We start from the raw sequence: 27,264 nt of genomic DNA, 5'->3' as shown, positions 1-27,264 counted from the left end.
GCTTATGCTTGGCTTCCCATGGCTCCCTGGGATGCAGAGAACTATCCCAGTGCAAAGCGCTCTGGCCACATGCCCTACACCAGGGGCTGGGCGCAGTCCCAGAGCACAGCCTTTGCACCAGCTTGGGGTGTCCCCATGGGCAGAATGGGCCTCAGAGGACCTTTCCACCCGCAAGGCCTCTTGATGCTGACAGAATGGCATGCAGCCCAGAACAGGCCCCACCGGGGCTGAGGGTTCCTACGTCTACACTGCAAAAAAAACCCAGATGCAGCCATCTCCGAGTTGGGTCTCCTGACCCCGGCTGGCACGACAGGACTAAGAATCGCGGTGTAGATAGTCCTGCTTGCACTCCGGGCTCTAAAACCCAGCAAGGGGCGGCGGCGGGGGGGGGCTCCAGGGGGGAAAGTCTGCGCTGCGATTGTAGGGCCCAACCCCACAAGCCAGAGTCAGTCGACCCGGGCTCTGAGACTCGCTGTCATGGGGTGGTTTTTTTGTAGTGTAGCGGTACCCTGGCTCTGAGCCTCCCTTGGAGTGGAGTCGTGCTGGGGTGAGGGAGGGGGGACCATGGTTTATACAGCTGGGCAGCCTGGATTGTTAGGGAAGATGCAGAACATCCCTTATTCTAGGCAGGTTCTTTTGCAGAACGGTTGGACTATATATTGCGGGGGGGGAAAGTCTTTTACACCCCCCCCCATGATGTGCAATGCTTTCAGCATCCCCCCCCCCCTTCACCCTCCCGCGGCTCTTGTATGAGCGTTCCATCACGTGACTCCCCCCCGCCCCCCTCAGAGGTGGGCGGAACCCGTTTCATTCATAAATCCTCTGGCTTTTCAATCAAAATTAAGGTGCTGGAGATCGTTGGGAGCTCATTGGTTCCCCCCGTACATGGAGCCCCCGCGTTGCAATTAGGTGAGTGCCCCCCTGCCCCGCGCCCCAGCCCCGATTCCGACCCAGGCAGAGAAGCCTCGGGGCTGTCATTTCTCTCTCTCTCTTTCAACCCTCGGGCGCTTGCCGGGGGCGAAAGAAGAGTTAACAAGAAACGGAAAGGCAGCAGGGTCCCCTCTGGCGCGGATCAGGTGCCTGGCTGAGGACCTGCATGCGTGATCTCGGAGCGCGTGTTCGGGGGGGGCCGACCAGACAGAAAAGTGGTTCTTTACAGAGGGGGGGGGTCCGGGGGCGCTGCATGGCCATTCCTTCTGCCGATCGCGTTGTTTTTAAAAGCTTGATCGGACTTGAGGGTGACCCGAAAAGGGGGGGGGGAGCGGCTGCTCGCCCCCGTCAGAGCGATGCGGAGAGGGCTCCACAAATGAATCCGATTTCCGGGCACACCAGGGAATGCGGGCAGGTGAAAGTGGCGAACAGCGCTCGGGCCGGGTGTGCTTGCCAGCCGCCCGGCAAAGCAGAAAGGCGCCTTTGGACCGATCGCCAGGGAGCGGGGGGTGGCCAGGGAGCAACCCAGCGTGTGACCGGGGCGAGAAATAGCAGCCAGGGGCGGATGAAGCCGCTGGAGTTTGTCGGGCGCAGCAGAGAGGCGGGCTGCGTGTGTCTGTTCCGCAGGCTGCTTCCAGCCCCGGGACCCAGGGCGAGTGAGGTCTGGGTGTTTTCACCGAGATGCAGGAGTGCTGGGTGAAACCACGGCCGCCCGCCATCATCATCTTCATCCTTCGAACAGGCAGCGGGCGAGCCATCCCTTATGCTCATACATTTAAAAGAGGGAGAAAACAAAAAACAAAAACAAAAACCACCGCCACAAAAAACCCCTCCAAGCCCCAGTCAAAAGATAGAGCCTGGCTGGGAGAATTAATGGATTACGATTCTGATCAGCTGATCGTATTACTCCTGGCCCTCTGTGTGGGGGATGCAGTCACATCCGTGTGTGGGGGTGAGAGAGAGAGATGGGAGTTGATCACTTTTGTGTAGGGGGGGGGGGGGAAAAAACCTCCAGGGGTCGTGCGGGGGCTGGGGCGAGCCGGGAGGGGTGGGGGTGGGAAGCTGCCTTGCTTTCAAATATTACCTCTTTGAAAGAGGTGTGGGGAGACAAGAAGGCAGCCCAGCTGCCCCATCCTTTCACAATTGATTTTTGACTTCGGGTGATAGGATGTTGAACTATCTGCTGAAAGCATGAGTACAAAGGAAGCAGCGGAGCAGGGAGGGGGGCTGAACATAGGTGCTGGAATGAGGGGGGCTTCTGCACCCCCTGGCTTCATGTGGTTTCCATCCTATAAAGGGTTTACGGTTTGGTTCAATGGCTCTCAGCCCCCCTCAGCATGAGCTTCTTCTTATCCCCCCTCCCTGCTCTGAGCGAGATGCTATTTCTGAATTCTGCCCCTGGGGAGGCGAGATGGCTTTCTTTTGGGCCATGATGCTAACAGCAGTTTATTATTTTTAATGGTCTGTGACAGGAGTCTGTCCACCCCTTTCCTTATTAGTATTATCGGTTATTTTTGTCTGGTTGAAACAAAAAACAGCAAATACCTCTTAGCCTATATCCACCCTGTCAGCTGACCTCGATTTTTCTCTCCCAGCTGGAGAGAAATACGAAATGTCAAGTAAAAACCAAGCAGGAATCATAATGTTAAAAAAAAACAAAAAAAACCCCCACCAGATTTGTATTTGTTGGATTCATTTGCTAACACAGAAAGGAACCTGCCCACAGAGGAATACATACACAGGTGCAGACAGAGGGACATATGCACACAGATCTGCATGCGTATCACCCACAATATGCAGAGAATCACTACACACACACAATCTCACAGTACGCGCTGAAGGCCACAGACACAGTTATGCATTCGTGTTACACACATTAACACAATACACTCAGAGGGACACACACAGATCTGCCGGCATATTACACTTAGCATGCACGCATATTGCAGACACACCATACACATAAACATATGCTTACATCCAGACACGCATGCATGTTATGTCCCTTTTCTGACGGTCACTCACACCACACACCCGTGTGCACAAGCGCACACACCCTGCTCCTTTACACACCCCTCCTGCCGACATCCATGCTCACCTTCTCAGGAAGGAATTTTGCTCCTTTTAAGCCTTGCGCACAGCTCTCCTACCAGACCAAGCAACCCCGGTTGCAACATGGCTGATGGCACATGATGGCCCAGAGCTGGCAGGATCAGCCCCCTGGCATGAAGGCGGGTGCGTGGGTATGAGTGTGTGCACATTTGCATGTCTGTGACTTTGCTTTCCCCTTTGATCTATCCACAGTTGAGGTTAGTTCACACCCCCGCTAGTGTGTGATGCCTCTGGACAGGAAGTGAGGAATCTTCCACCCTCACCAGAACAGTCTCAGAGGCAGACAGGACAGGAGAATCAGCCTCTGGAGTGAAGGAAGGCTCTCCTCCCCCACCTCATAAGGGGGGTCAGTTCCCTGAGGCTGGCACAGGCCTCCCTTCTGGCCCCATTGTGGAGTGGGGGCAGGCTATGAATTGCCTCCCTGCTGCCAGACATGGGGAGCTTTGGGGTCTGAGTTACAATGGAGGTATGGGGCACATGAGCACTGAGCTACCCAGACTATGGGAGTAGGTAGGTGGATAGATCCACCCATGACAGGCAGACCCCAAACTCACTAGCCTTGCATCTCTCCTCTGACGCCACATTGCTGGGGATTGGCCTAGTTCTGGAGACCTGTCTCACACAGGTGGCACTGATGCTCCTATTTCTGGCTTCCCCTGAAGGTGATGGGGAGTTAGGTTTGTTCAGCCAAGCCCCTTGGAAGCCAGACCCCAGCTGCCATGCAGTCCCCAGAGAGCCCAACTGAGGTAGCAGCTGGCTTGCTGCATACACGGCGCTCTGTGCGTGTAACAGGGTTTGTAGGCTGGCCGAGGAAGCCGTCCAAGGTGCTGGCGGGGGCGGATTGTAGGGAATCAAACAGCGCCAGCTGCCTGACTGGCAGGATGCTCCCACGGCAGATACAGCCCAACTTGACATGTTTACTTCTGTTTATCAAAACCTGGGCTGGCCTTGGAGAGAGATGGTGGGTGTGTACGAAGGCCCCAGCATGGGATTATTATCATCTGCACGATGGTAGCCTCTAACTGTGGCTAGGAGCTGTATGGACAATGTTTTGAGACATAGTCCCTGCCCTGAAGGGCTGACATGCTCAATAGACTAGACAGAATTATCCCCATTTCATAGGTGGGGAAACCGAGGCAAGGAGTGAGTAAGTGAATTTCCCACAAGTGCAGAGGGTAGGAACTGAACCCACATCTCCAGAGTCTTAGTCCAGCACCAGGGCCACAACTTCCTCTCCACGCTCAATCTGCCTCATCTCTCACCAGCTGGCCTCAGCCCAATAGGAACAACCAAAAGGCTGGAGTCATGGGCTCTGCCACTGGCCAGTTGGGTAACCTTGGGCAAGTCACTTCCCCGCTCCGTGCCTCAGTTTTCCCACCTGTAAAATGGGGGTAGCGATACTGACCTCCTTCATAAAGCTCTTGGAGAGCCACTGCCTGATAAGAGCTACTGGATCCTTGGCTGGAATTGGAGACAGCCACAAGCAGGCTGGGCGTTCATGGACAACACAGCTCCACAGCAGTTTGGGTCAGGAACTGGAAGACCCTCTGTCCGAAGGATACTGGGTCTACCTGGAGGGGGACTGAGAGGAGTAGGGTTCAGGCAGGACGCTGTGGTTAACACCCAAGAAGCATTGGAAGGGGGTGGGGAGGGATATTTAATTACCACGAGTGGCCAGAGCCCTGGGGCGAGGTCCCCTTTGAAAGAGGGGTGCCGGCCACTGATGCTGTCTTCATGGAAGCTCAGAGCTGATGGCAGTTTGCAGGGAGAGCCTGTTGCCAAATATACCCGAACCTTGCCAGCCACTGGAAACCAAGAACCCTTCCAGTCAGTAAGCACCAGGGCTCCTTGCTTAGCATTGCCGGACTCCTTCATTCCTCCTGCCCCCTCCTCCTCCTCGCATTCCTGCAGCTCCCTCTAGCCCTCGGCATGGATATGCCTGGAGCTGGGATATGCTGGAGGGACTTGGGGTTTGCTCAGCCAGCCCCAGGGTGTCCAGACAGGCAATGTATCCCCTGACCCACCTTGGAGCCAGTCTTGGCGGCCTTCCCTGCTTCAGGCTGCCTATGCAGACGCAGCAGTCGGGGGGGCGGTGCCGGGGAGGGGGGAAAGATGCTTTGATGCCCCAATACCCTGGTGATGAGCTTGTTAAAACCATACAGTGAGAACGAGATGGCCAGAGCCTGTTTTATGTATCATCCAAATGACATTGGGGTCCATAGACTCCTACTGAGTCCCCTGCAACCCCCTCCCCCACAGCACAGCACCCCCTAATGCCAGGGGGGTCAACTCAGAGGAAAGAGCCCTCCCTCAGGGCGTGGCCTACAGCCTTCCCTGCAGGACAGTGCCCCCGAGCACTGCGCTGGGGCATTAGGGTCAGCCCTGCCCGCAAGGGGAGAACTCCCCGGGTGGGTCATCCACCCCACTCTCTGCAGCGCTGCACCCCCGAACGCAGCACTGGCTGAGAGAGGAGCGACTGCTCCTGGCGTGTCTCTGACGATCCCCTGCCCAAGCGCTAACCAGGCCCAGCCCTGCTTCGCATCAAGGGTTCCCCAGAGCCCAGCTTGTAGGGGACAGCAGCCATTAGCTCACTAAAGGCCTGGTGGGCCCAGCCCAGCCTCCTCCCTTCTTGCCCCACCAGCTCTTCCTTTCTCCCCCCGGGTCCTGCAGCAGGCAGCGTCGACTGGGGCCTGGGTTTCCACCAAGTGTGAAGCGGCCTCTTGCCCGCCTGCCGCGGCATCGCCACGCCTCCCCGCCCGGGCCCCTTTCATCTGGGGCCAAACATTTCCCGGGCGGCGCCAGCCCAGGAGCCTGTCTCCTTGCGGCGCTCGGGCCAAGACAATGGCGGCCTTGTTCCCCCTTTATGTCACCATGGAGACGAAATTCCTCCATGATGCGGGGAAACAGGCCCAACATTCTTCTCATCGGCCTTCACCTCCCTGGTCACAACAGCCCCCAGGCCCTTCCCCAGCTGCCCCCTTGCAAGGAGGAGTGGGGGGCAGGCCAGCCCAGACCCAGCTGCCATTAGGATTGGGGTGGGAGCTTGGCACCAGCTCAAGATGTCCTGGGCAGGGGTGACCTCAGGCCAGTTGAGGCAGGGAGGCCTTGTCCTAGCCATGCTCCATAGGGCTGGCTTTGCTGTCCCCTCCTCACCCTTCCCTCTCCCTCCATTCTGTTCTCTTCCTTTCTTTCCAGCCCCTGATCTCCAGCTCCTCCTCTTTTCCGTTTCGCTGGGGATCCCAGGGTTCTGGGGACTCCGGGGGTGGGTGGGAATCTTATTCTCCATCGCAATCTGAAAGCCCAAGTCTCCCCGACCCCACTCAGTACTATGTTGCCTGGAGCCCCGGGTTGGATGGGAGGGCAGCCAGCCCCTCGCCCAAGAATCTAGAGCCCTGTGCTGGGGGTACCAAGGGAGTATGGACAAAGGGGTGCAGTGAGCAAAAGCTCCCACTGGCACAAGCCCTCCACCCTGCCCTTGGAAGCTCCTGGCACTGACCAGGATGATGATACGGGGCAGTTTGAAACAGCTTTCAGAGCTGGGAGAGGGAGGCAGCTGGGATCTCCCTCCTGGGAGCAGGGGAGGAACTTGCTGAGCTAGGCTCAGGGTGCATCTCCAGGCAGGGACGGAGCAGAAGGAGCAGAGTCCCTGATCTGGGGCCTCCTGCACTGGGGCTGGTCTCAAGAGGCTCAGAGGCCAGACCCTGATGCACAGCAGCCACCCCCCAGGATGGTCCATCGCTGGCGTCAGCGCCTGGCTGGTGGCACCGCTTGGCTAAGAGAGTGGTGCTGTTTCACTCGTTACGCTGCTGCCATCTTCATGGGCACCCCTCCTGCATGCTCCCCCTTCCAGGGCGAGTGCTCTCATCTATGCATGGGGGGGTGGAGGAAGGGAGGTAGGAGGGGTGCCCATCTCAACCCCTTCTCTCACCCCACCCCCTGACAGTAGAGCAGCTAGTGGAAGAAAGGTTGGTCCAGTGGCTAGAGCACCAGTCTAGGCTGTGGGAAGCCCAGTTCAATTCCTGGCTCTGCCACAGGTGCCATGCGTGACCCAGGACAAGTCTCTTAGCCTCTTTGTGCCTTGGTTTCCCCATCTGTACAATGGGGATAATAACACTGGCCTACCTTGTGAGGGGTTGGGAAGAGATGGGGAAATGCACGGGTGTGATAGTAACAAAGACCAGATAAGTAGCAAAGATAGAAACTGACATTGGGTCGGGAAGGCCTTTTCTCCCTGTTGCACATAGCGGCACACAGACAGGTGCATAACTTCTTCTGAAACTTCCCTGATTGTCCGTGAGACAGGACCTCAGCCTAGCTGGCTCAGCTGTTCCTAAACATCTGTGCAATGACGGAGTCGTCCTAGGGGAGTGAACCCGGGACCTTCAGAGGTAAAGGCCTCTGTGGCTGAGAATCCCAATCTGGCGCTACGTGAAATCAGAGGCCTGCTTCTTTAACTGTTACTATTTGTATGACAGCAACACATGGAGGCCCACCCACGATGGGGACCCTGTTGTCCCAGGTGCTTCACAGACACTCCGAGAGAGTCCGTCCCGGTAGACAGGACACACAAAAGATGTGAGGGAAACCAGTGTCACCTGCTCAATTAATATTTTATTCCTGATCTGATTTCAAATGGATTTTCAAATAGCCCCGACCGTCACCAGAGGAGAGCAGAGATGGGGGGAGAACGCCCCGCGGTTTGAAAACTCCTGTCCCTGGCAACAGGCCACGTGGCAGATGAAACAGACCCACGGCCCCAGGGAGAGGGAGTTCCAAGCCCACTTTCAAGCCTGCGCTGATAGTTAGAAGACAGCTCTCTCTAGAGAGGAAGGCTCAGGTACACACTTCTGTATTTTAACATCCAAAATCCAATCCAATCCTTGCCTTACAGCAGGCATCTAAATACCCCCCTCAAGTCCCACACCCGCCAAGTATCCCAGAGATAACATTAACATTGCAGCATGCTCAGGAGTTTAACAGGGCCAGGCTCTGCTCATGCACTGAAATGCAGCCTGCTCTGGATTACAACGTTAACAGCACACAACACTATACATCTGCTTTCAAGGAGCTAGGGAGGCAGAATGTAATTGCAACCACTGAGCCAGGTTCTCTCGCCCCGGTGCTTGTGGAAAGCACCACTAAGTCTTTAATAACCCTGAGCAATCAGGACATCTTCGTTTCCAATCTGGTCCTAAAGAGGGCACCAATATCCCACTGACTCAAAGAAGGGCACTGCTTATTGGTACTGAGTCACCCCCACCACTCCCTTCCTCTGCTTCACTCTAGGACACAAGCAACATCCACTGAAGCTAATTACAAGCTACAGTAGGAGAACAGGCTCCTGTGTTTCTCCTCTACAGGTCTCCTCTTCCAGATCTCAACAGGCCTGATTCTACTTAGCTTATGAGAATGGACAAGATCACAGTAAAGTGGCAGCAGTGAAAGCTACAGTATCCCTCCCCCTTCTGAAATGTTGTCTAGTTCTCTTCAGAAGCCACCCCTCAGCAATTAGCTGCAAAGCTCTTCCCTAACATTGGATGCGGGCTTGGGAGACGCCCGTGGGTGGTGGCTAAAACACTGCCCATGAACGTCTCCGCGGTGACAGCTAGGGCAGTGAAAGCCAGGAGCCAGCTTCCCTTTAACCAGTTGCAGAGCAAGCCAGAGGAGCCGGGCTAGCTGCACTGGAGGGTGACTTTCCAGAGAGGCAGCCTAAACCGCTGACCCACAGCCCCAGCTGTGACCCAGAAGGTGGAGTCCAGCTGCCACTTAGTGCTACTTGCCGTGGGGGCTTTGGAGACCTCACAGCCCCATTATTTCGTTAGTATTCCCGGAGACCCTACGGCGGTAGGTGCTGTACGCACACAGCGTCTAGACAAAGGGCTCGTTTAGCCTCATTTTACAGGAGGGCAGCTAAGGCCCAGAGAGATTCAGTAACTCTCCCACGGTCACGCAGAACCGGTGGGAATCAAACCCAGCCCCACCTAAGGAAGCCAGTACCTGAAGCACACGGACAGTTTTCCTCTCCTAGCTGGGCCCCCTGAACACCTTTCCCTTACACTGCCACTTGAGCCGGGATGGCAGTAAGCCAGGGCCCCTGAGAATGAAAACTCCATGGACCATCACCCCTACCCTGAGCCATCCGGTTCTTTCCCTTCTGAGCCCCTGATGAGAGATGGCTGGAGAGGTTCTCCAATCACCTACTGTTTCAGCTTTGCTCATGGCAGCGTTGGGGGGACCCCCTCCTGAAGAGAGGGTTCCGGGGGCAGCTGTTGGGGCTGTTGCCAGGCTGTTTCAAATGCGGGCACCTCGTCTACTGGAGGGCTTCTCCTGAGGCTGTTGCAACTGGAAGGGAGGCTGACTGGGGTGCAAAAAGCCAAGTGCAGACAAGATGGGAGAGGGAGTTTGTGTTTGCGTGTGCATAAGGAGGTGACCTCACCATGTGACTCATCTTAACCTTTGATCATTCAGGCCCGGGATGTGGAGGCTGCCGTTTGTGTGGGGACAGTGTGGGGCTGGAAGGTGAAAGAGCACTGGAAAACTTGGTATGCCCCATGCAAAAGAGAGGCAGCCAGGTGGTCTAGTGGTTGGCGCAGGGGGCTGTATCAGGACTCCTGGGCTCTGCCCCAGCTCTGGGAGGGGGGGGTGGCCCCACCGACCTGCTCTCCATGGCACGTCTAGCTCCCATCCCAAAAGGGGAACGGTGGCCCCAGGATCAGTGAGTGAGACTGACTCAAGGAACTGCTGTTCCGTGCTGGGGACTCACTAGGGAGAGGCTGCGTCTCCTCTCCCTCCACAGGGCAGATGGCTCCTGGGGAGGAGCCATGACAGAGTGGGAGACCGTGAATGGGCCAGGGCGTCATCCCTGCAGGGGGCAGCTTTCCCCGGATCCATTCATCCCCCTATGTCCCCCACCCATTCATCGCCATCCACACACCCCTCCCTCCCCTAGCTATCCATCCCCATATAGACACCATCCATTCATCCCTCCCTCCCGGTCCACACCCCCCCTCCAACCCAGCACTGTGCCCCCCCTCCAGCCCGGCCCCCCCGCCTTGCCTTAGGGCCCGGTTGTACCCCTCCCCACAAGCGATCCAGCCGCGCTGAGCTGGGAGCACCCCCCCGCCCGAGTCACTTTCACGCGTGGGCTCGAGTCAGGCTCTCGGCTTGCAGCGGCTGGGTGGGCGGGTGAGCTCATGGAGCCGCGTGGGGAGGGGACGCTTCATTCCCCGGGGCTGGAGGCGAGGGGGAGCCGGTGTCTGCGCAGCAGCAACCTGCAGAGCAGAGGGGCTGGCGGCTTCCCTGCCGGGCAGAGGATGAGCAGAGCCCCCGGCGCGCTGGAGCAGGCAAGAGGAACTGATGGGGGGGGCAGGGAACCAGAGTGAGAAAGGGGCGGGCGGGGGGGACCCCGAGCCCATCACACCCCTGTGTTAGGAGCCCCCTGACTCCTACCAGCCTCCGGACGATCCGCCTTGGGTCCGCTTCTTCCTCCCTTTTCTAATTCGATTTACCTGGGCAGGCATTAGCCGCGAGGAAGTGCAGGGATTGGGAAGGGAGGAGACGGTGTGTGTGCGATGGGGCGGGGGCTGGACGCAGGCAGCATCCGAGCCCACCCGCGGTTGGTGCTGCCGCCCCAGCCCGTGTGAACGGGGTGGTGAACCGGGATCAGATCCGAAGCGAGGCGGGAGGAGGACGGACCGGACCGGACCGGACCTGTCCAGCCTAGCCTAGCCCAGCCCAGCCCAGCCCAGCCCCAGCGCTTCCCCTTCACTTCTCGCCTCCACGTGCGGGTTTTTCATTCTTTTGTTCTCGGGGTGTCATTTTTGCCTTTCTCTTCCGGGTTCCAGGAGGACTTTCCAGCTGGGACAGACCATGAGCAATGACTTGACTGCATGGGACAACACGACTGAGAGCACAACGGTAAGTGCCCCAAGGGGGGGGAGCTGGATCCCCCCCCCATCACTCCTGGCCCCTTGCCCTCGGGCACCCTGCCTGCCCCATGTGAGTCTTTGCACCTGCCTCCTTCCCAGGCAGGAGATCCAGGTTTGAGGCTGTTTGAGATCCATGTCTTTCCCTTCCCTGCACCTCCTGGGAAGATTTTCTGCTCAGGAAGCTGGAGGGGATCTTCCCCTTGTTCTCAGGAATAGGGGGGAGACGGATCTTCCCATGGACATCCCAGCAGATTATCCCACAGCACCTGTCCCCAATGAGACGCACCTGCTGCTTGGAAATCACTCTCTTGCTGTTCTGGGTGGTGTGAAGTGGGGCCAGCTGCTCAGGGTGTGGGTCTGAGTGCAGTGAGAGAGAAAAGGCCAGGGGAAGCTGCAGCCTGGGAGCTTTGGTACCCACCGATATAATTCTTTGGGGGGTGGGGTGGGGGAAAGGGACAGGTCATTTAACAAAGCTTCCCCATCCGTGATAGACACACCCCTTCCTCTGGGGGTCAGCAAGTCAAACACTCTGGCAGGATTTTGAAAACAGGGCCAGGTCACTTGGTGATCAATACGAACATCAGCAGCTAGGCCACCGAATGGGGATCAATGTTCATGCTCCAGGGCCTTGGCTAGGTATTTGTTCACAGGGATCAGGAAGCCCTTTAACCCCCCCACAAGCAACACTGTCACAATTGGCCTAATGCATTATGAGAAGTGAGGGCCTTTCTGTGATGCCCTGGGTATTGTCCTACCAGATGGGAGTGGCCAAGAGGTGGAATTCTGTCCATCTGTCTAGCCAGGTGCAGTTCCTATGTCCCTCTATCCATAGAACACAATAGCAAAACTCCCCCTGACTTTACCAAGGCCCTGATTCAGCCTCATAAAGGTGGCCACACTGGGTCAGACCAAAGGTCCATCTCGCCCAGTGTCCTGTCTTCCCACAGTGGCCAATGCCAGGTGCCCCAGAGGGAATGAACAGAGCAGGGAATCAGCAAGTGATCCATCCCATCGCTCATTCCCAGCTTCTACAAACAGAGGCTAGGGACGCCGTCCCTCATACCACCAAGCTGGGGCAATCTATACCTGCTTCTGGTACCTGCTGTTAATCCCACTTGCACCTTGGCCTGATGCTTAGGTAAAGAGGAAAATAAGCTTAAAGCCCCCTCACCCTCACCCACAGTACCTCACCCAGGTACATCCCACAATCAATGGAGGTTGCTGGTGAAAGGACTGCAGGGCTGGGCCTTCTACCTTCCATCCTAGGCTACTTCGGTCATCGCTCTGATAAAGGGTCATCCCTCTGATGCCGCCACAATGGTTTACAGACCCCCAAGGCTGGGATCAGGGGAGGGATTGATTCTGTGCATGGTTTTGTCAGCTCTGCTGAGTCACAAAGTCACAGTGCAAATGGAAACACCCCACATCGGGCATTCTACACCTGCTCTGTGGCTAATAATCGGTCTGTGCTCACGGGGACCAGATCCTGTTCTTCAACCAGAGTAAATCCAGATTGACTTCGATGATTTTAGTGGGGTCACTCCGGATTCACCCTGACCTGTCTGTCTTACATGATTGTTAGTCAAGGGAGCCGCCAGGGGTCTCCAGATGAGGGGACTATTCCAGTTTATGCAGGAGTCCGGCCCCAGCTCAGCTCTTGGGGTGGGGGGCGGAAAGGGGAGCCCCAATGATTTGTATCCAGCTGGAGCCCCTGGGGTTTTTCCACCCCTCCCTCTCCAGGGCTAGCCCACCCCTCAGGGTATCGGGCACTACCCTGCCATGACATCAGAGCAAGCCGGAGAAAGCCACTTGGGCTGCCTGTGTCATGTCACACAGCAGCTCCCACCCAGCACAGAACGCCACCTGCAAGCGGGTATTTCCAGGGCAGGAAGACTTCATGCAGCCAGATTAGGAGGAGGGTGGCACGTGGTACTGAGGTCACTGACTGTCCTGGGAGAGAGGGAGGAGAGGCCAGACTCTGCCCGTGACAGAGACTCAGGGGGAGGAGTGCAAGACAAGCCAGAGGAGAGAGAGATGATGGGGGTGAAGATACCCAGGGCCAGGCGAGTGGGAGAGGGAGCCAGAGGCCGTAAGACACCAGGGCAGCCATGGCAGCAGCCGCCCACTCAGCAGTGGACATCTGCTCAGTGACTACAGCAGGGAGTCTAAGAGCTAGCAAGCAAAGTGCATGAGTCATCCACCTTCCCGCTGGGCCCTGGGGAGATGACTCTGCGGGAGCCACGGATGAGGGCTGGGCCCAGATGGGTGCCCAGAGCTTAGCTAGATAGATGCGTGTGTATCACGACGGATGGATGGGTGGGTGGGTTGGTATGTGTGGGGAGGGATGGACCGAGGGAGGGAGGGGTTGGTATGTGGGGGCAGGGACAGACCGAGAGAGGGAGGGAGGGGTGAGTATGTGGCCGATGGATGGATAGATGGGTGTGGGGCGGATGGGAGGGGTGGATAGATGGGGGTGTCGGGGAGGGAGTGGTGCCTGGATACACAGATGCAGGGGGAGGAAGGTGTGGATGGATACACAGATGGGTGTGTTGGGGAAGTGAGGGATGGATGGATAGATGGGTGTGTGTGGGGATAGAGGGATGGATACACAGAATGGGGGAGGGGTGGATGGATACACAGATGGGTGTGTTGGAGAAGGGAGGGGTGGAAGGATAGATGGGTGTGTGGGGATAGAGGGATGGATACAGAGATGGGGGTGTGGGGAAGGGAGGGGTGGATGGATAGATGGGTGTGTGGGGATAGAGGGATGGATACACAGATGGGGGTGTGGGGAAGGGAGGGGTGGAAGGATAGATGGGTGTGTGGGGATAGAGGGATGGATACACAGATGGGGGTGTTGGGGAAGGGAGGGGTGGAAGGATAGATGGGTGTGTGGGGATAGAGGGATGGATACACAGATGGGGGTGTTGGGGAAGGGAGGGGTGGATGGATAGATGGGTGTGTGGGGATAGAGGGATGGATACAGAGATGGGGGTGTGGGGAAGGGGGGGTGGATGGATACACAGATGGGGGTGTGGGGAAGGGAGGGGTGGAAGGATAGATGGGTGTGTGGGGATAGAGGGATGGATACACAGATGGGGGTGTGGGGGAAGGGAGGGGTGGATGGATAGATGGGTGTGTGGGGATAGAGGGATGGATACAGAGATGGGGGTGTGGGGAAGGGGGGGTGGATGGATACACAGATGGGGGTGTGGGGAAGGGAGGGGTGGAAGGATAGATGGGTGTGTGGGGATAGAGGGATGGATACAGAGATGGGGGTGTGGGGAAGGGAGGGGTGGATGGATACACAGATGGGGGTGTGGGGAAGGGAGGGGTGGGTGAATATCCCATCATGCCTTTGTTCGTCTCCACCAGGGCAGGACTGGAGCCTCAGACTGGCTGGCAGGAGGCCAGGGTCCCCTCCCCCATACCGTGTGTGATTCCGGGTACCCCCAAGATTCTCCCTTGCACCGGGGCGGCTGATTTAAAGCTAAGCCTGGCCCAGCTTGCTCAGAGTCCCGCCCGGGCAGCAGTGAAACCCTCAAATGTCAGGGTAGGAAAAAGAAGAGGAATAGCCCGGGTCACCCTCAGCTGGTTGATCCTGCTGCTGCGTGGAGAGCACTGGGATTCGGTCACTGTCCCACCCACCCCGGGCTCCCCTCCCCGCTGCCACCCAGTGCCCTTGGCCCAGAGGGGTGGCTCCCGGGGGCAGAGGGCACGCGGCTGGGGCTCTGGCTGGAGCCGGTTATCGTTCCGTTTTCCAGCTGAATTAAAAAATAAGTCACATGATTTTGATTTCCTCCTGACATCCCGATGCGTTGCCATGGCAAAGGCTCCCCTGTCACCAGACCAATTCAACGTTACATTCCTCTCCCCCGCCCCCTTGGCCTCCCCTCCCCTGACAGCCCCAGCACTCCCCCTTTTCCCACCCCCCACACCTCAGCTGTCACTTCCGTCCAGTGAGAGATGCCCCAGCTGATCCACCCAGCAGGGATGGGCTAAACCGGGGGGCAGCCCCCGTGCCCTCTCCTGCCTCCTAAGTTTGGACTAAGGGTTAATGGCCATGCTCTGGGATGCAGGACTCCTGGGTTCTGTTCCCCCACTCTGCTGGGAGAGTGTGATCTAGTGGTTACAGCAAGGGGCTGGGAGTCAGGATAGCTGAGTTCTCGCCTCTCCCTGCACAGGCTGGCAGGGGCTACTGAAGGGCCTACCCAGAGTCCGTGCCCCTCCCCTCCCCTCCCCACCCCATTGCATGCTGCCTGCCCTCCGTGCATGCATGTCCTTGGCTGGTTCCAGAGGATATGGGAGGGAATTTCATCCCAGGTGAGGTCCAGTCAGACTCCGTTCCCAGGAGGGCACATGGGGGCCAAGGAGTAAAGGGAGGTCAGTAGGGATCATCGGGGTGAAGTCAGGTCAAGTGAGGGCTGCCAGGTTCGTGGCTGGGGTGAGACTCTGGCCAGGGAGGAGTCACTGTTTCCTAGGAGTGTCCTGGCTGCAGTCCGGTGGCGGGGGGAGACTTTGGCACCTGGGAGCGGGGATCAGTGGATGAGACCCCTGGAAAATAGCAGCCATCGCTCTATGGAGCAAACATGCCAGGTTCCGCGGGGGAAGGTGGTGGAGCAAACTGGGGCTTTCCTGATGCAGGAGCATCAGCTTTCTCAGTATGGGGGATAAACCAGCCTCCAAGTCCCTGGGGGAGGAAGAGATGCCTCCCGTAAGCAGCTCAATGCACAATGGTTCATGCACGGCCAGCGAGGACTGCACACTGCCAGAGATGGGCCTCTGCTCTGCCTTCCCGGCTGCCCCCAGGAGTCCCCTTCATGCACGCTGCCATCGGCTCGTGCCACAGGCATGTTTCACGAGGGCCCACTGCTGGCCAGCTGGGAGGGGGGTGAGGAGCTGTCTGTGCCAGCTGTCAGAGCGTGGGCCCTCCTACCCTCGCGTGCCCCAAGCCTGTGAATGCCTTTACCATGCAGCCATTGGGGAGGCGCCTGCCTGAGCCCAAGGGAAAGCCCCTGTGCAGGGCTGCCCCGCACCGCCGGTGGGAGTGCACGGGCCCCGTAGCTCAGTCTGCTCTGCCCACAGACAGTGCCCGGCGAGGTGAACACGCAAGATGGGTATGTGCTGCTCCTCGTGCTGCTCTCCATCTTCATCGGAGGGACCTTGGTCCTGCTGTCCGGGATCCTGATTGTCTGCCGCCGGTGCTGCGAGACGGACCGCAGGCACTCCAGGTAGGGGGGGCTCTGCCAAGCGCTGCACCACCCACAACCCCCGGAGCCCGTCTGCCTCGGTCCCTACAATGCCCCTGCTGGGAGAGGCCGGGGCTGGCATAGCTGGGAGCTCGGTAGCAGGGGTCCCATATGGTCCAGACATCTGAGTTCAGCAACAGCATTACCATAAAACAGTGCGAACGAAGGGGCTTATGATCAGGATCCACCATGGCTGCGGAGATGCCAGTGGAGTAGAAGAATTTAATTCCCTTGATTAGCAGCTCCATTTCGCCCAGTGACAAACAGCCCTGGCCTCTGAGTCGGAGAGACGGAGAAAGCGCCTCTCCCAGCTGCCAACGGCTTGAAGCCAAGGCCCATGCTGAGCTGTCCATTGAGCCCAGAGCCTGTCGCTGCACCCAAGTTGGCACCCTTGTGCCCCTGCACTGACCTCAACTCTCATCCCCTACACCCAGCCTAGCATCCTGGACCCATACACCTGCACTGCATCCAGTCCCCAATCCAGGTGCCTCCTGTGTTTCCGCTCTGCCCCTCAGCCGGCTCTGCACCTGACCCTGCACCCCCATGCATGCGCCCTGTACCCAGCCCAGCACCCCAGTTCCCTGCATCCACCCAGTCCCTGCCCGCAGCTCTGCGCCATGCCCTGTACCAGCCCAGTTCCCATGGTCCACAGCCATCCCAGAGACAACTGGGTTTTCCTAATACAGATTAAATCCCTTAGCAAAGGCCTGAAATCTCCCACTGGCTCCTGGGATGAGAGACCCCCAGGGCTACCAAAGTGAGATGCCCCAGAATAGCTTCCCCCTCCCCTCCCAGGGACAGCTGGAGTCCAGAATCCAGTCCCAAGACCCCGTGCATGGAGATGTGTACATAATGCCTGTGTAGACTGGAGTATGTGTGTGGGTGTGTGCCATATGGGCCGGTGTCGGGGTGTGTGCCCTACAGACCGGAATGTGTTTGCAATGTACGGACCAGCACATTCTACGGCCTGCTGTGGGGTGGAATGAGCATGCCAGGTGTGTGCCGAAATGGACCAGTTTGGGGGTGTTGTGCAGACCGGCAATGGGGTAGGTGTGCACTGGGCGGGCTGGTGGTGTTTTTGCACATGGTATGGACCAGCAGAGGTGTTGGGGTGTGAGCTGAATGGACTGGCACAGGTGTGGGGGCGTGCGATATATGGCACAGGTGTGAGAGCACGGATGTGCCCTGGAGACTGGCGTGGGAGCTGTACTGAGGGCACCAGTCTGTGACTGTGCATAAACCAGCACCCACTCCCCTGCCAACGGGGCATGTGGCCCGGTGTCTGGCTCCCTGCCTGTGTGTGCATGGTGGGGGGGGGCGTGATTGGAGGGACCTGCGTGGCTAAGCAGCCCCTTGCACCACTGGCCTGCGGGGTGAGGGACACTGAGAATAACCCATCTCTCCTTTCCATCCATCCTTTGCTCCCTCCCCTCTCCGGGCCCTGCTCCCTCTGTCCATCTCTCTGTCCCTCCCCATGCGTCTGTCTCTCCCTCTCCCTTTGCAGAGCCAGTGATGACCCTGAGAAAACCAACACCACGTACCTGGATGACTCTCAGCCTCCGCAAGGTGAGTGCCCCCCAGCCCCCGAGCCCGGCCAGCCCCAGCCCTGCCCATGGAGATGGTCGCTAGGGCTGGCTATGCGTTGTCATGGAGACCGTTTCCCTACATCTCAACCCCCATCACGTGTAAATATACCTGCTGTTCACTGCGGGGGAGACGGGGTGAAGGGGGCTTTGGCTGCCCCTATCCATGGCACTGAAGGACTGGGGTGGGGGAGCCCCAGGAGCTGCCACCTGAAAGTTGCTGGGGTGCTTCATGCCTCCCCCTGCAGCCCCGCCACCGGGGCCAAGCCATGGGGGCTGTTCACTCCACTCAGCTGCCTGGCGCTGTTACTAAATACCCGCCACGGTGGAGCAGTGCCCCCTGCTGGGAAGGGCCGGACCGGGCACACATATCGGCTGGGCTCTGCCCAGCCCCCTGCCGGCTTCCATAGCCAGGGGCAGGAGACCCTGAGCCTGTCCCCTCCAGCGGCTGGCTGGGGCCTGAGGGCGCTGGCCTACGGGCTCCCTGAACGCCCCTGGGTGGAGCAAGTTTGCCGAATCTCAGCCCAGGGGCTGGTGTCACACACCAGCCTCCCAGCAGTTGGCACTGGCTTGTGCTGCTTCAGCCCTGTGGGTCGGGGGCTGCCAGGCTCTCGCCCCCTTTTTCTCTACATCCCACTGCCCCACAGCCGCGGAGCTGCCAGGCTGCTGAACCAGCCGGCCCTGTGCCCACCAGAGGGGGTTCCCCCACCACCCCCCTGCCTGGTGAGATGGGGGGCTGAACTTCTGCTCCCCCGTCTGCACAGAGATCACCATCAAGGTGGACGACCCCGACTGCCTGTCGGCCTCCAGCTACCGGGATGTGGAGACGGAGCGTTTCCTCTCGTCCAGCTCCTCCACCGGGCGCCGGGTCTCCTTTAACGAGGCCGCGCTCTTCGAGCAGAGCAAGAAGACCCAGGAGAAGGGGAGGAGGTATGGGAAGGGGGGGAGGGGCAGAGGGGTGCAGCGGGGAGAGGGAGGGGGTAAAGGCTGGGGGGAGGGCAGGAGTGAATGATTTGGGTCCAGTTTGGGGTAAGGGGGTGTGGGGGTATGGGCGTGGGAGGAAGGAGTGTGGGAATATGGGTCAGGGTTGGGGGTGAGGGAAAGGTGGGGGGGATGGGATGGGGAGGGGAGGGGAGGAATGGAAGGGGTGGGATATGGGTCAGGTTTGGGGTAAGGGAGTGGGGGACTATGGGTCAGGGTTGGGGTGGGGGAATGGGGAATGGGAGGAGTGGAAAGGGTGGGTTATGGGTAAGGGGGTGGGGGACTATGGGTCAGGGTTGGGGTGGGGGAATGGGGAACGGGAGGAGTGGAAAGGGTGGGTTATGGGTCAGGTTTGGGGTAAGGGGGTGGGGGACTATGTGTCAGGGTTGGGGTGAGGGGGTGGGGGACTATGGGTCAGGGTTGGGGTGGGGGATGGGGAACGGGAGGAGTGGAAAGGGTGGGTTATGGGTCAGGTTTGGGGTAAGGGGGTGGGGGACTATGTGTCAGGGTTGGGGTGAGGGGGTGGGGGACTATGGGTCAGGGTTGGGGTGGGGGATGGGGAACGGGAGGAGTGGAAAGGGTGGGTTATGGGTCAGGTTTGGGGTAAGGGGGTGGGGGACTATGGGTCAGGGTTGGGGTGAGGGAAGGGTATGTGGGGGCGGTACGGGGCAGGGCAGGGGAGGAAGTGCAGGGCCCCCAGATGGGCACTGACCCAGTGCCCCCTGCAACGTGGGCGTGAGTCTATCGCCTAGCTGGATGGCTCAGCCCATGCCCCGGCTCCGTGGGGCAGGCTGAGGAGCTGGGCCGACGAGGGACGAGGCTGGGCAGGCGCCTCAGGTTGGGCCCTGGGCTGGCGTCAGGAGGATGGATCATGGGGAGGGTCCTGCATGTGGAGTAGTAGGCCCGGGGGGCTGCGGGTAGCGTTGGGAGCAGGGGGCTGGCTCTGGCGACTCCCCATCACCTGGTGCCCCCCGTGGCAGGTACACGCTGACCGAGGGGGATTTCCACCATCTCAAGAACGCCCGGCTGACCCACCTCCACGTCCCGCCGCCCGCCCTGAGGATCATCACCATCCACGAGTGCGAGTCGACCGAGAACAGCCTGGCCATGTCGCCCCGTCTGCCCCCGGCCAAGCCCAGCCTCGCCATCTTCCAGGTGAGCCGGGGCTGGGGCCAGCACTCGCCCCCGGGGGCAGAGACTGCCCCTCCCAGGGGGCAGGAGGGGGGCTCTAGGGGCAGTGAGAGCCCTCCCGGTGGGGGAAGGAGACGGGGAGCTCTGGGGGCAGAGACAGCCTCTCCTGTCATGGGGTAGGAGGCACCTTGGAGGCAATGACAGGCCAGTCCCACCCCAGCTTCTGCCCTCTCACCCCTCAGTGGTTTCTCTGTGTCTCCATCCCACAGCCCCCGGGGGACACCCTGCCCCAGACAGCCCTGACCGCCCACACCATGTGCCCCAGTTCCGCCCTGCCTGGTGACACCTACAACTCCACCGTGGACACCAGTTTTGCCGAAGCCAGCCCATCCATCTCCTCCTCCTCTGGGGAGAGCCCTTCGGTGAGTCCCCCGCCCCCCATGGACTGGGAGAGAGATCACAGCACCCGTGGGTGCTGGGGGAGCAGGGGGGAGTGAATGGCAGGGGGAGTGGGGGCAGGAGGTTGGAAGTGGTGGGGGTGGGGACTCTCTCAGCCCCTTTGCACCCCACACAGACTCAGCGTGCCCTGGAGGGGTGACTTAGCAGGCCAAGCACCGGGTGCCACTCCCCTCGGCTGCGGATCCCAGGCAGGTCGAGCTCAACTCTTCCCTGTCCCAGCTGCAGAACAGGGAAGGGGGCGAGTGTGGAACCAGCCCAGGAAAAGCCAATGCCCCTCAGGCCCCATGAGGGGGAGCCCTTGGCCAGCTCCCTCCTCCTCCTGCCTGTTGTGCTGGGCCCTGCCTGGCCCCCTCCCTCCCCAGAGGTGGCTGCATTTCTATAGTTAGGTACAGAGTTAAGCACTTTGATGGTCTTTGGGAGTCAGGGGCTTTAGTTGGGGTAGCCCCCTCCCACGCAGCCTGAATGTTGTGGGACTGTCCCAGTCTTTATTGCAGTGTATGCCCCCCCCCCCCGTCACACTGGGGGACCCTCGCTCCGTAGCATGGTGACCTAAGAGCCTTTTGCTGGCGCTGAGGGGAGCTGGGAATAGACCAATATGGGCTCTGCCTCCCACTCCCCTCTGTAGGCCCATGCGGGGTGGCAGGGTCTTGTGCCCAGCGCGCTCTGGGAGCAGGATGGGGCAGGCGCGAGCTCTGAGGGCATTGTTCATGGTTGGCCGGCCGGCCGGCAGGCAGCCCTGGCATTGTGCGTGTCCGCTGTGCCGTGCCTGGCTCCTTGCCGCCCCGTCGCCTCCAATCGCTCTCTGCGGCACCCACCCCCAGGAGTCACTCCTCCCCCTCCCTCTGGCCCTCCCCTTCCCCCGCTCCCAGTTTGAAGGGGCCGCCAGGAGTGGGAAAGGCACGGGCGCAGGCAGCACCGGACCCGGGGAGCCCCCGCCACCCCCTGCCCAGGGCACCGTGCTGCAGTTCTTCACCCGCCTGCGGCGTCACGCCAGCCTCGAGGGCACCAGCCCCTACTTCAAGATCAAGAAGTGGAAGATTGAGAGCAACCAGCGGGCATCCAGCCTGGAAACCAGAGGTAGGTGCCCCACCCCCACCCCCGCAAATCCTCGTGGGAGGGAGGGTCAGTCCTGGACCCAGGAGGTGGGGCCGCCCATCCCCCATCCGGTTGAATCCAAACTCAGGGGCCCCACTGAGCCTTTAGCTTCTCCCAGGCAGCTGCCAGACACAGGGGCCGGCGGACCCAGCGGCAGGGGGGCTCGCTTCTGTGCCCCATGTGCCCGTCTGCCCAGCTCCCATCCCCTGGGGCCCCGTGGGAACGTCTCCAGGTCACTGCCAGGTGGTTCTGTCTAAGGCCACCTCCGCCGTCGGGAGTGGACCCCACAGCCTCGCCGGGGCCCTGGGGAGAGCAAGGTGGGTCTCGCCCCCTGTGACCTGTCAGACACGGGCCAGATCTTCAGCAGGTGTAAATCCGCCGAGGCTCCACGGAGGCCAGTTCTGATCTGCCCCAGCTGGGTCCCTGCCGCATTAGTGAAGGCCAGTGAACAAGCCGGAGGAGATCAGCCTGTCCAGAGGGGTCAGAGCGGTTAGCCTGGGCGGGGTCTGTTACCCAGCATGCCCAGGGCGGGAACCCCATATTTGCCATGGGAGGTGCTCGGGGTAGGGGCAGTAGGATTAGAGCAGTGAGGTGATCCCTGGAAATGGCCAGCGAACGCAGCAAAAATGACCCAGAGCCCATTTTGCCTTGTAATGACATCCCCACCGCCTCAGCCCCCCCTCTCCTGGCGCTCCCCCCTAACATCCCCCCCTTGCCTTTGCCTGCCTTTCAGGCTCACCCAAGCGGCGTCAGTTCCAGAGGCAGCGGGCGGCGAGCGAGAGCATGGAGCAGGAGGACAGAGACGCCCATCAGACTGGCATTATCCAGTACATTGCCCGGACAGACGACATAGCCTTCCGCCCCATGGCTGGGCCCTTCCTGCCATCCCCCTCCAGCCCCCCACCCTCTCTCGGCAGGTATTTTTCAGTAGATAGAGGGGATAGGGATGGCTGGGTCAGGGCACAAGGCCAGGGGGTGGGATGGGTTGTCTCATTCCCAGATGTCAATGAAGGGGACATTCCCACCCCCAGGAAACCAGGTCATAGGTGGAGAGAGATTTCAGCCACATTCACACTCCCCTTTGGAAGGGCCTTGTCACAGGGCTCCCCCCCCCACTTCAGGCACCCTCTGGCATGACAGGAGCACCTGCCTCAGTTTCCCCTCATTTCAGCCATAACAAGCACTCAGTCTCTCAATGTCCCATGCAAAGTTGCACCCTGGGCATATTTTATTCACAGGCATGTCCAATTGTCTGGAGGGTGCTCACGGTAAAACCGCCCTCCCAGGTCGCACAGTAAAGCAGCGGAAGATACCTCGATTTTCCACACCCCTGCTCCAGGGCCATCACTTCCAGGTTCCCTCACCTGGGTGTCCCTCAGCGCTCGGTGTCCTGTTCCTCTCTGCCCTTGTCCTGTTCCTCTCAGCACCTCCCGCCCCCTCCTCCAGCCCATCTCCCGCAGAGTGGCCAATCTCATGACTCCTTGCCAGCCCCCTGGCTCTGGTTCTGCAGCTCTTGGGGCTGGGCAGCAGGCCAGCCCCTCTGCCGGACGTCTACCCCTTTGCTGGGCTCCTCCCATCTGCCCAGGCCCGCCTCCTCCTTTGCTTGGCCCACCTGCAGCGGCTGGGAGGGGGCTTATCAGTCACAGGTGCACTGGCCTCTTATTGCTTCAAGGGCCAGTGTCGCCCCACGACAGGCCCTCTGTAGGTCTGGCGGTGAGGCCCCCAATCCACCCAGGGAGCCCTGGAATTCTCCCTCAACAGCTCTGGGGCAGCAGCTGCTTGGGAGGTGCAGGGCAGGGGAATGGGCTTGGCAAGGAAAGGGACCCTGGCCAGCACAGGGGGGGCAGCAGGAGGTTGGAGCCGGACACCCACCCCAAGCCCTGTCTTGCTGGGGCAGAGGGGCTCATCCAGCCCCTCCCCCTGGGTGACTGCCCCCTGGTGCTCTTAGTGCCATCAGGGCCAAGCAGGGCAGAGACAGTCACTCCCTTTGCCCGGCTAAATGTTGGCACATGGAGCTGCGTAGCGGAGAGCCAGTCCCGCCCCAGCGTGGCCAGAACAGTCGTGGGATTGGGGCCATCTCCTGCTGCACCTAAGCCTCAGGGTCAGCTGGAGAGATACCCAGGGCAACCTTTACCCTCTGCCTAGGCCTGGACGGGGCAGCAGGGTCAGAAAGGGAAGGGAGCTGGGGATGCTGAGGGGGGAAGGCGGGGTGGGGGGAGATGGGGATCAGGACAGAGGGAAAGGGGGCTGGCAGTGGGTGTGTGGGGACCAAGAGGGGTGGGAATTTCTGCTTGCAAGGACTTGCAGTTGGATGGTAAGAAATGAAAATGTCTCCGTAAGGCGCCAGGCCGGTGCAGAGTTGGTGCCAGCCCAATGCTGGCCCAGCGTCTGCGTGCTGCTTCCCAGGGCAGCCCCTCTGCCCTGCCGGTGCTATAACATTCGTGGGTTCTGCCCCCAGGTTAGAGCCAGCAGAGGCGGGCGGGGGCAGCGTCCCCAGGGCGCCCAGCACGGAGCAGCAGACCATCTACCACGACATCTGGAGCCTGCGGGCCTCCCTGGAGCGGTGCGCCTCGTCCGAGCAGAGCAACGACCGGGACTCCGTGCGCAGCGACGGGGGCGACGGTGTCTGCTCGGCCGGGGGTGGCGCCCCCGCCTTCCCCTCTTCCCTGGAGGAAGCCGAGGGCCTGGACGAGTGGCCGTGGGCCCGGCCCAGGCAGGAGAGCGCGGAAGCAGAGCCGGGCACACGCAAGCTGCTGCAGATGGACAGTGGCTACGCCTCCATTGAGGCGCCGAGCCGGGCGGGTGAGGACGGGCATCCCAAGGGCCAGACGGCCTCGGAGAAGCGCATCTGTTTCACCAGCGCCGGACGCAAGGGCACCATCTTTGAGAGCTTTGAGGGGCACGAGCCCGAGGAAGAGGAGGAGGAAGAGGGGGCGGTGGGGGGGCCGCTGCCCCACAGCCCCCTGGCCCGGTCCCCCTATGGGCAGATCTTCCTAGCCCGGGATGCGCTGCCCCGGCGGGACTACAGCATCGACGAGAAGACGGACGCCCTCTTCAACGCCTTCGTCCGTCACGACCCGCAGTTCGACGACTCGCCCCTGCGTGCCAAGCACCGCTCCCGCACCCACCTGCGCAAGCAGTGGCAGCGTTCCAAGCAGCACAGCGACCCCGGTGTGCGCTACCCCCCTGCCCTGGAGCGCCACCGGACCCCGCTGCGCCGGGGAGGCAGCCTCAGCTACCCTCCGGACAGCCGCTACCACGGCACCCGGCCCCGCGTCGCCAGCACCGAGGCGGCGGGCGAGGCCGGGAACGGCTCTGCCGTGCCCGACGCCGACGCCAAGATCCAGGTGATTGAGGAGGAGCCGCCCGAACTGGCTGGCGACCTCAAGCTGGCTTCCGATCCCTACGACGAAGATTGCCCTGGCGATGGCCAGGGCCCAAACTGTGGGCCCCAGCCCCTAGGGGCTGAGCTGATGGACAAGATCATGGGGGGGCTCGAGGACAGGCTGTACGGGCACTTGAGAAAATCGAGAGAGAGTCCGGAGCGTCTGGTGGCCGTGGCCTCTCCCGACCACAGCCCCGTCTAGGGGGCGGGAGAGCAGACCGAGCTCACTCATCCACTGAGTCAGGCTTCAGGGCTTCAACCCCTTCCACAGCTGGCACTGCCAGCACGTTCAGGGCATTCGAACGGCGGCAGGGGGGTGTGGATCTGCCCGGACAGACGCGCCCGGTTCGAGGGGATCGGGCTCCGCCTGGACGTTCCTGTCGCCTTGGAACGGTCCAGGGCAGAGGGCAGGCTCAGCCCGCCCTGTTTGAGTCTGGAGTGGGGGGTCTACTTGGATGTACCCATTGCATTCAAGGGCTTTGAAGGGCGCAGATCTGTACAGAGGTACCCGCCCGTGGGCGGGATCCAGGGGGGCACAGATCCACCCAGATGTACCCGCCACAGGGTCCAGGGGGGCACAGATCCTCCCAGACCCACCTGCAATGTGGGTGGGTTCCAGGGGGCACAGATCCACCCAGGCACACCTGTCACAAGGGCGGGGCCCTGGGGGGGATCCCCTGTGAAGCAGCCCCTGGCCCCATGCAGGCCTGGCAGCCGGAAGGGGTTGTTACAGAGGCAAGGAGTGTTTGCCAAAGCAGGCGACTCTTCCACGGCCAGGAGGTTGATTTTAAGGGACTTGTACTAATAACCCCCCAAACTCTTACCTCACACCGTAGAGCTGTGTAGCACATATGACACCCCCCTCCCCCCCATTCCTGGGGCATGGCCCCCTCCCCTGCACACCCCACGCCCCCCCACCCTCCTCTCTCTCTCTCTGATTTTTTACAAGCAATAACGTCTCTGTCCGGAATCGTCCTCGCAAAGAAGGGATCGGGGCTGGGATCCGCGGTGCTGGGCCACTGAAGGAGGGGGAGGGCAGCTCCAAAGTTTCTCCCGGAGGGAGGCATTGCTGGGGGCAGCAACGCATTAGGGGGGTGGGGGAGGTTTGAGGCCTGAGAAAGCTGCTGCCCCCTTGTGCCAGTTACTTCCCTCTTCCCACCCTGGGGACATCTCGACCCAGGGCAGGGCTCATGGGCTCTTGGCTTGAAGCTCTGGTGCTGGGACCTACGGGACAGGGGGTACATGGAGCAGCTAGAGAGGGGGCCCAGGAGATGATGGTCCAAAGGGGAGGAAGGAGCAGTGGGGCAGTTGGATGGGAGGCCAGGTCCCAAGCAGAATCAAGGGGCCAGCAGGAGATGGTGGCAGGTGTCACTCACTTCCCTCCTGGGACTGAGACTGAACCAGGCCAAGGGCCTGGCAGGGAGGGGCAAGAGGGGGGACCGCACCAAAACCAGTGAGGAGTGAGGCTGAAGGAGCCTTGCTCCGCAGCTCTGCCTCCGGTACCCCCATACAGAGGGTAACCAGAGCCCCGGCTGGAATGAGTATCTGCCCCGGGCTGCGTCCCCTGGGTCGGGAAGCGGGGAGAAGCTGAGGCTTCCAACTGGACAGGCCCTTCAGCAACTGCTGCTAGAAAAATCTCATTCTCCAGGTGCCAAATTGAGGGTGGGATGGACACTCACACAGTGCCATGGGGCGGGGCGGCTCCTGGGATGGCCTGGAACTGGAGCCTATCCCCAGGTATCAGTTTCCCGGGGGGGGGGGAAATGCTTGCTCCCCATCCCCCAAAAAACTAACTGGCTCCTCCTTTCTCCTTCCCTATATTACTGGGCCCAAGTGGGAGAAGGGCCTAGATCTAGCATGCCTTGTGGGGCTGGTGGCAAGATGGGGCAAAGGGGGAGTCAGATCTCCTAACTCCCCTTCTCCCCCCAACAACTTTATACCTGGAAAGCCAACACCCCCCCTCCTGCTTCTCCTTGAACTGCTCTCCCCCCAAACCTGGCTCCCCCCAGTTCTCCCCCAGGGAGCAAAGTGATGGGCTTTATTTATTATTTATTGATTTTTATAGAACTGGATGGATTTGCTGCTCCATGGGGGGGCAGGTTCCGCTTTTTATAGGGTTTTGTTCACGTATCAAAGGATGAGAAGCAAAAAGCTTTGTTATCCGAAAGACTCGGTCAGCGCAGGGGAGGGGGAGGGGCAGGGTGGGGTGTCGGGGAGGAGATGCCAGCCACATTCGTATCCTGCCCTCCCCCCCCATCTTGGTGCTCTTGTCACCCCCGTTCCTGGCTGCGCTTCGACATTTGCATGTGATCAAAGAGGCTGGGTCGTTCCTCTGCAGAGTCTGTCCAAAGCACTAACATGAAACCACAACTCTGCCTTTTTCAACCTATAAAGACCAAGTGTCGAGAGTT

General features: G+C 60.2%; 1 protein-coding gene across 2 annotated transcripts; it reads left to right on the top strand.

Annotated features, from left to right (window-relative positions):
- Nucleotides 1-796: 796 nt before the first annotated feature.
- CBARP (CACN subunit beta associated regulatory protein) lies at nucleotides 797-27,264 on the top strand. 2 transcript variants are annotated; one of them, XM_084614532.1, is made up of 10 exons: nucleotides 797-909; nucleotides 10,887-10,959; nucleotides 16,056-16,201; nucleotides 17,724-17,785; nucleotides 18,567-18,732; nucleotides 19,764-19,938; nucleotides 20,184-20,336; nucleotides 21,243-21,450; nucleotides 22,202-22,385; nucleotides 23,927-27,264. In XM_084614532.1, exons 2-10 carry the CDS (start codon nucleotides 10,912-10,914, stop codon nucleotides 25,053-25,055), a joined length of 2,271 nt encoding a protein of 756 aa, XP_084470658.1. In that variant the 5' UTR covers nucleotides 797-909; nucleotides 10,887-10,911; the 3' UTR covers nucleotides 25,056-27,264. The 2 variants fall into 2 exon arrangements, with proteins under 2 accessions (XP_084470658.1, XP_084470659.1); XM_084614533.1 differs by lacking the exon at nucleotides 797-909 and adding an exon at nucleotides 10,269-10,385.

Source organism: Lepidochelys olivacea (assembly GCF_965140295.1).
Source record: "Lepidochelys olivacea isolate rLepOli2 genome assembly, chromosome: 25".
Lineage (NCBI taxonomy): Eukaryota > Metazoa > Chordata > Testudines > Cheloniidae > Lepidochelys > Lepidochelys olivacea.
The sequence above is the reverse complement of the archived record's forward strand: the minus strand, read 5'-3'. Positions and strand labels throughout refer to the sequence as shown.

Bases quoted from the DNA above. Each gene is read 5' to 3' on its own strand.
- CBARP (XM_084614532.1), top strand. From the start codon at position 10,912: ATGAGCAATGACTTGACTGCATGGGACAACACGACTGAGAGCACAACG. The intron at 18,733-19,763 runs GTATGGGAAGGG...CCCCCGTGGCAG, and splicing joins ACCCAGGAGAAGGGGAGGAG to GTACACGCTGACCGAGGGGG. The intron at 21,451-22,201 runs GTAGGTGCCCCA...CCTGCCTTTCAG, and splicing joins ATCCAGCCTGGAAACCAGAG to GCTCACCCAAGCGGCGTCAG.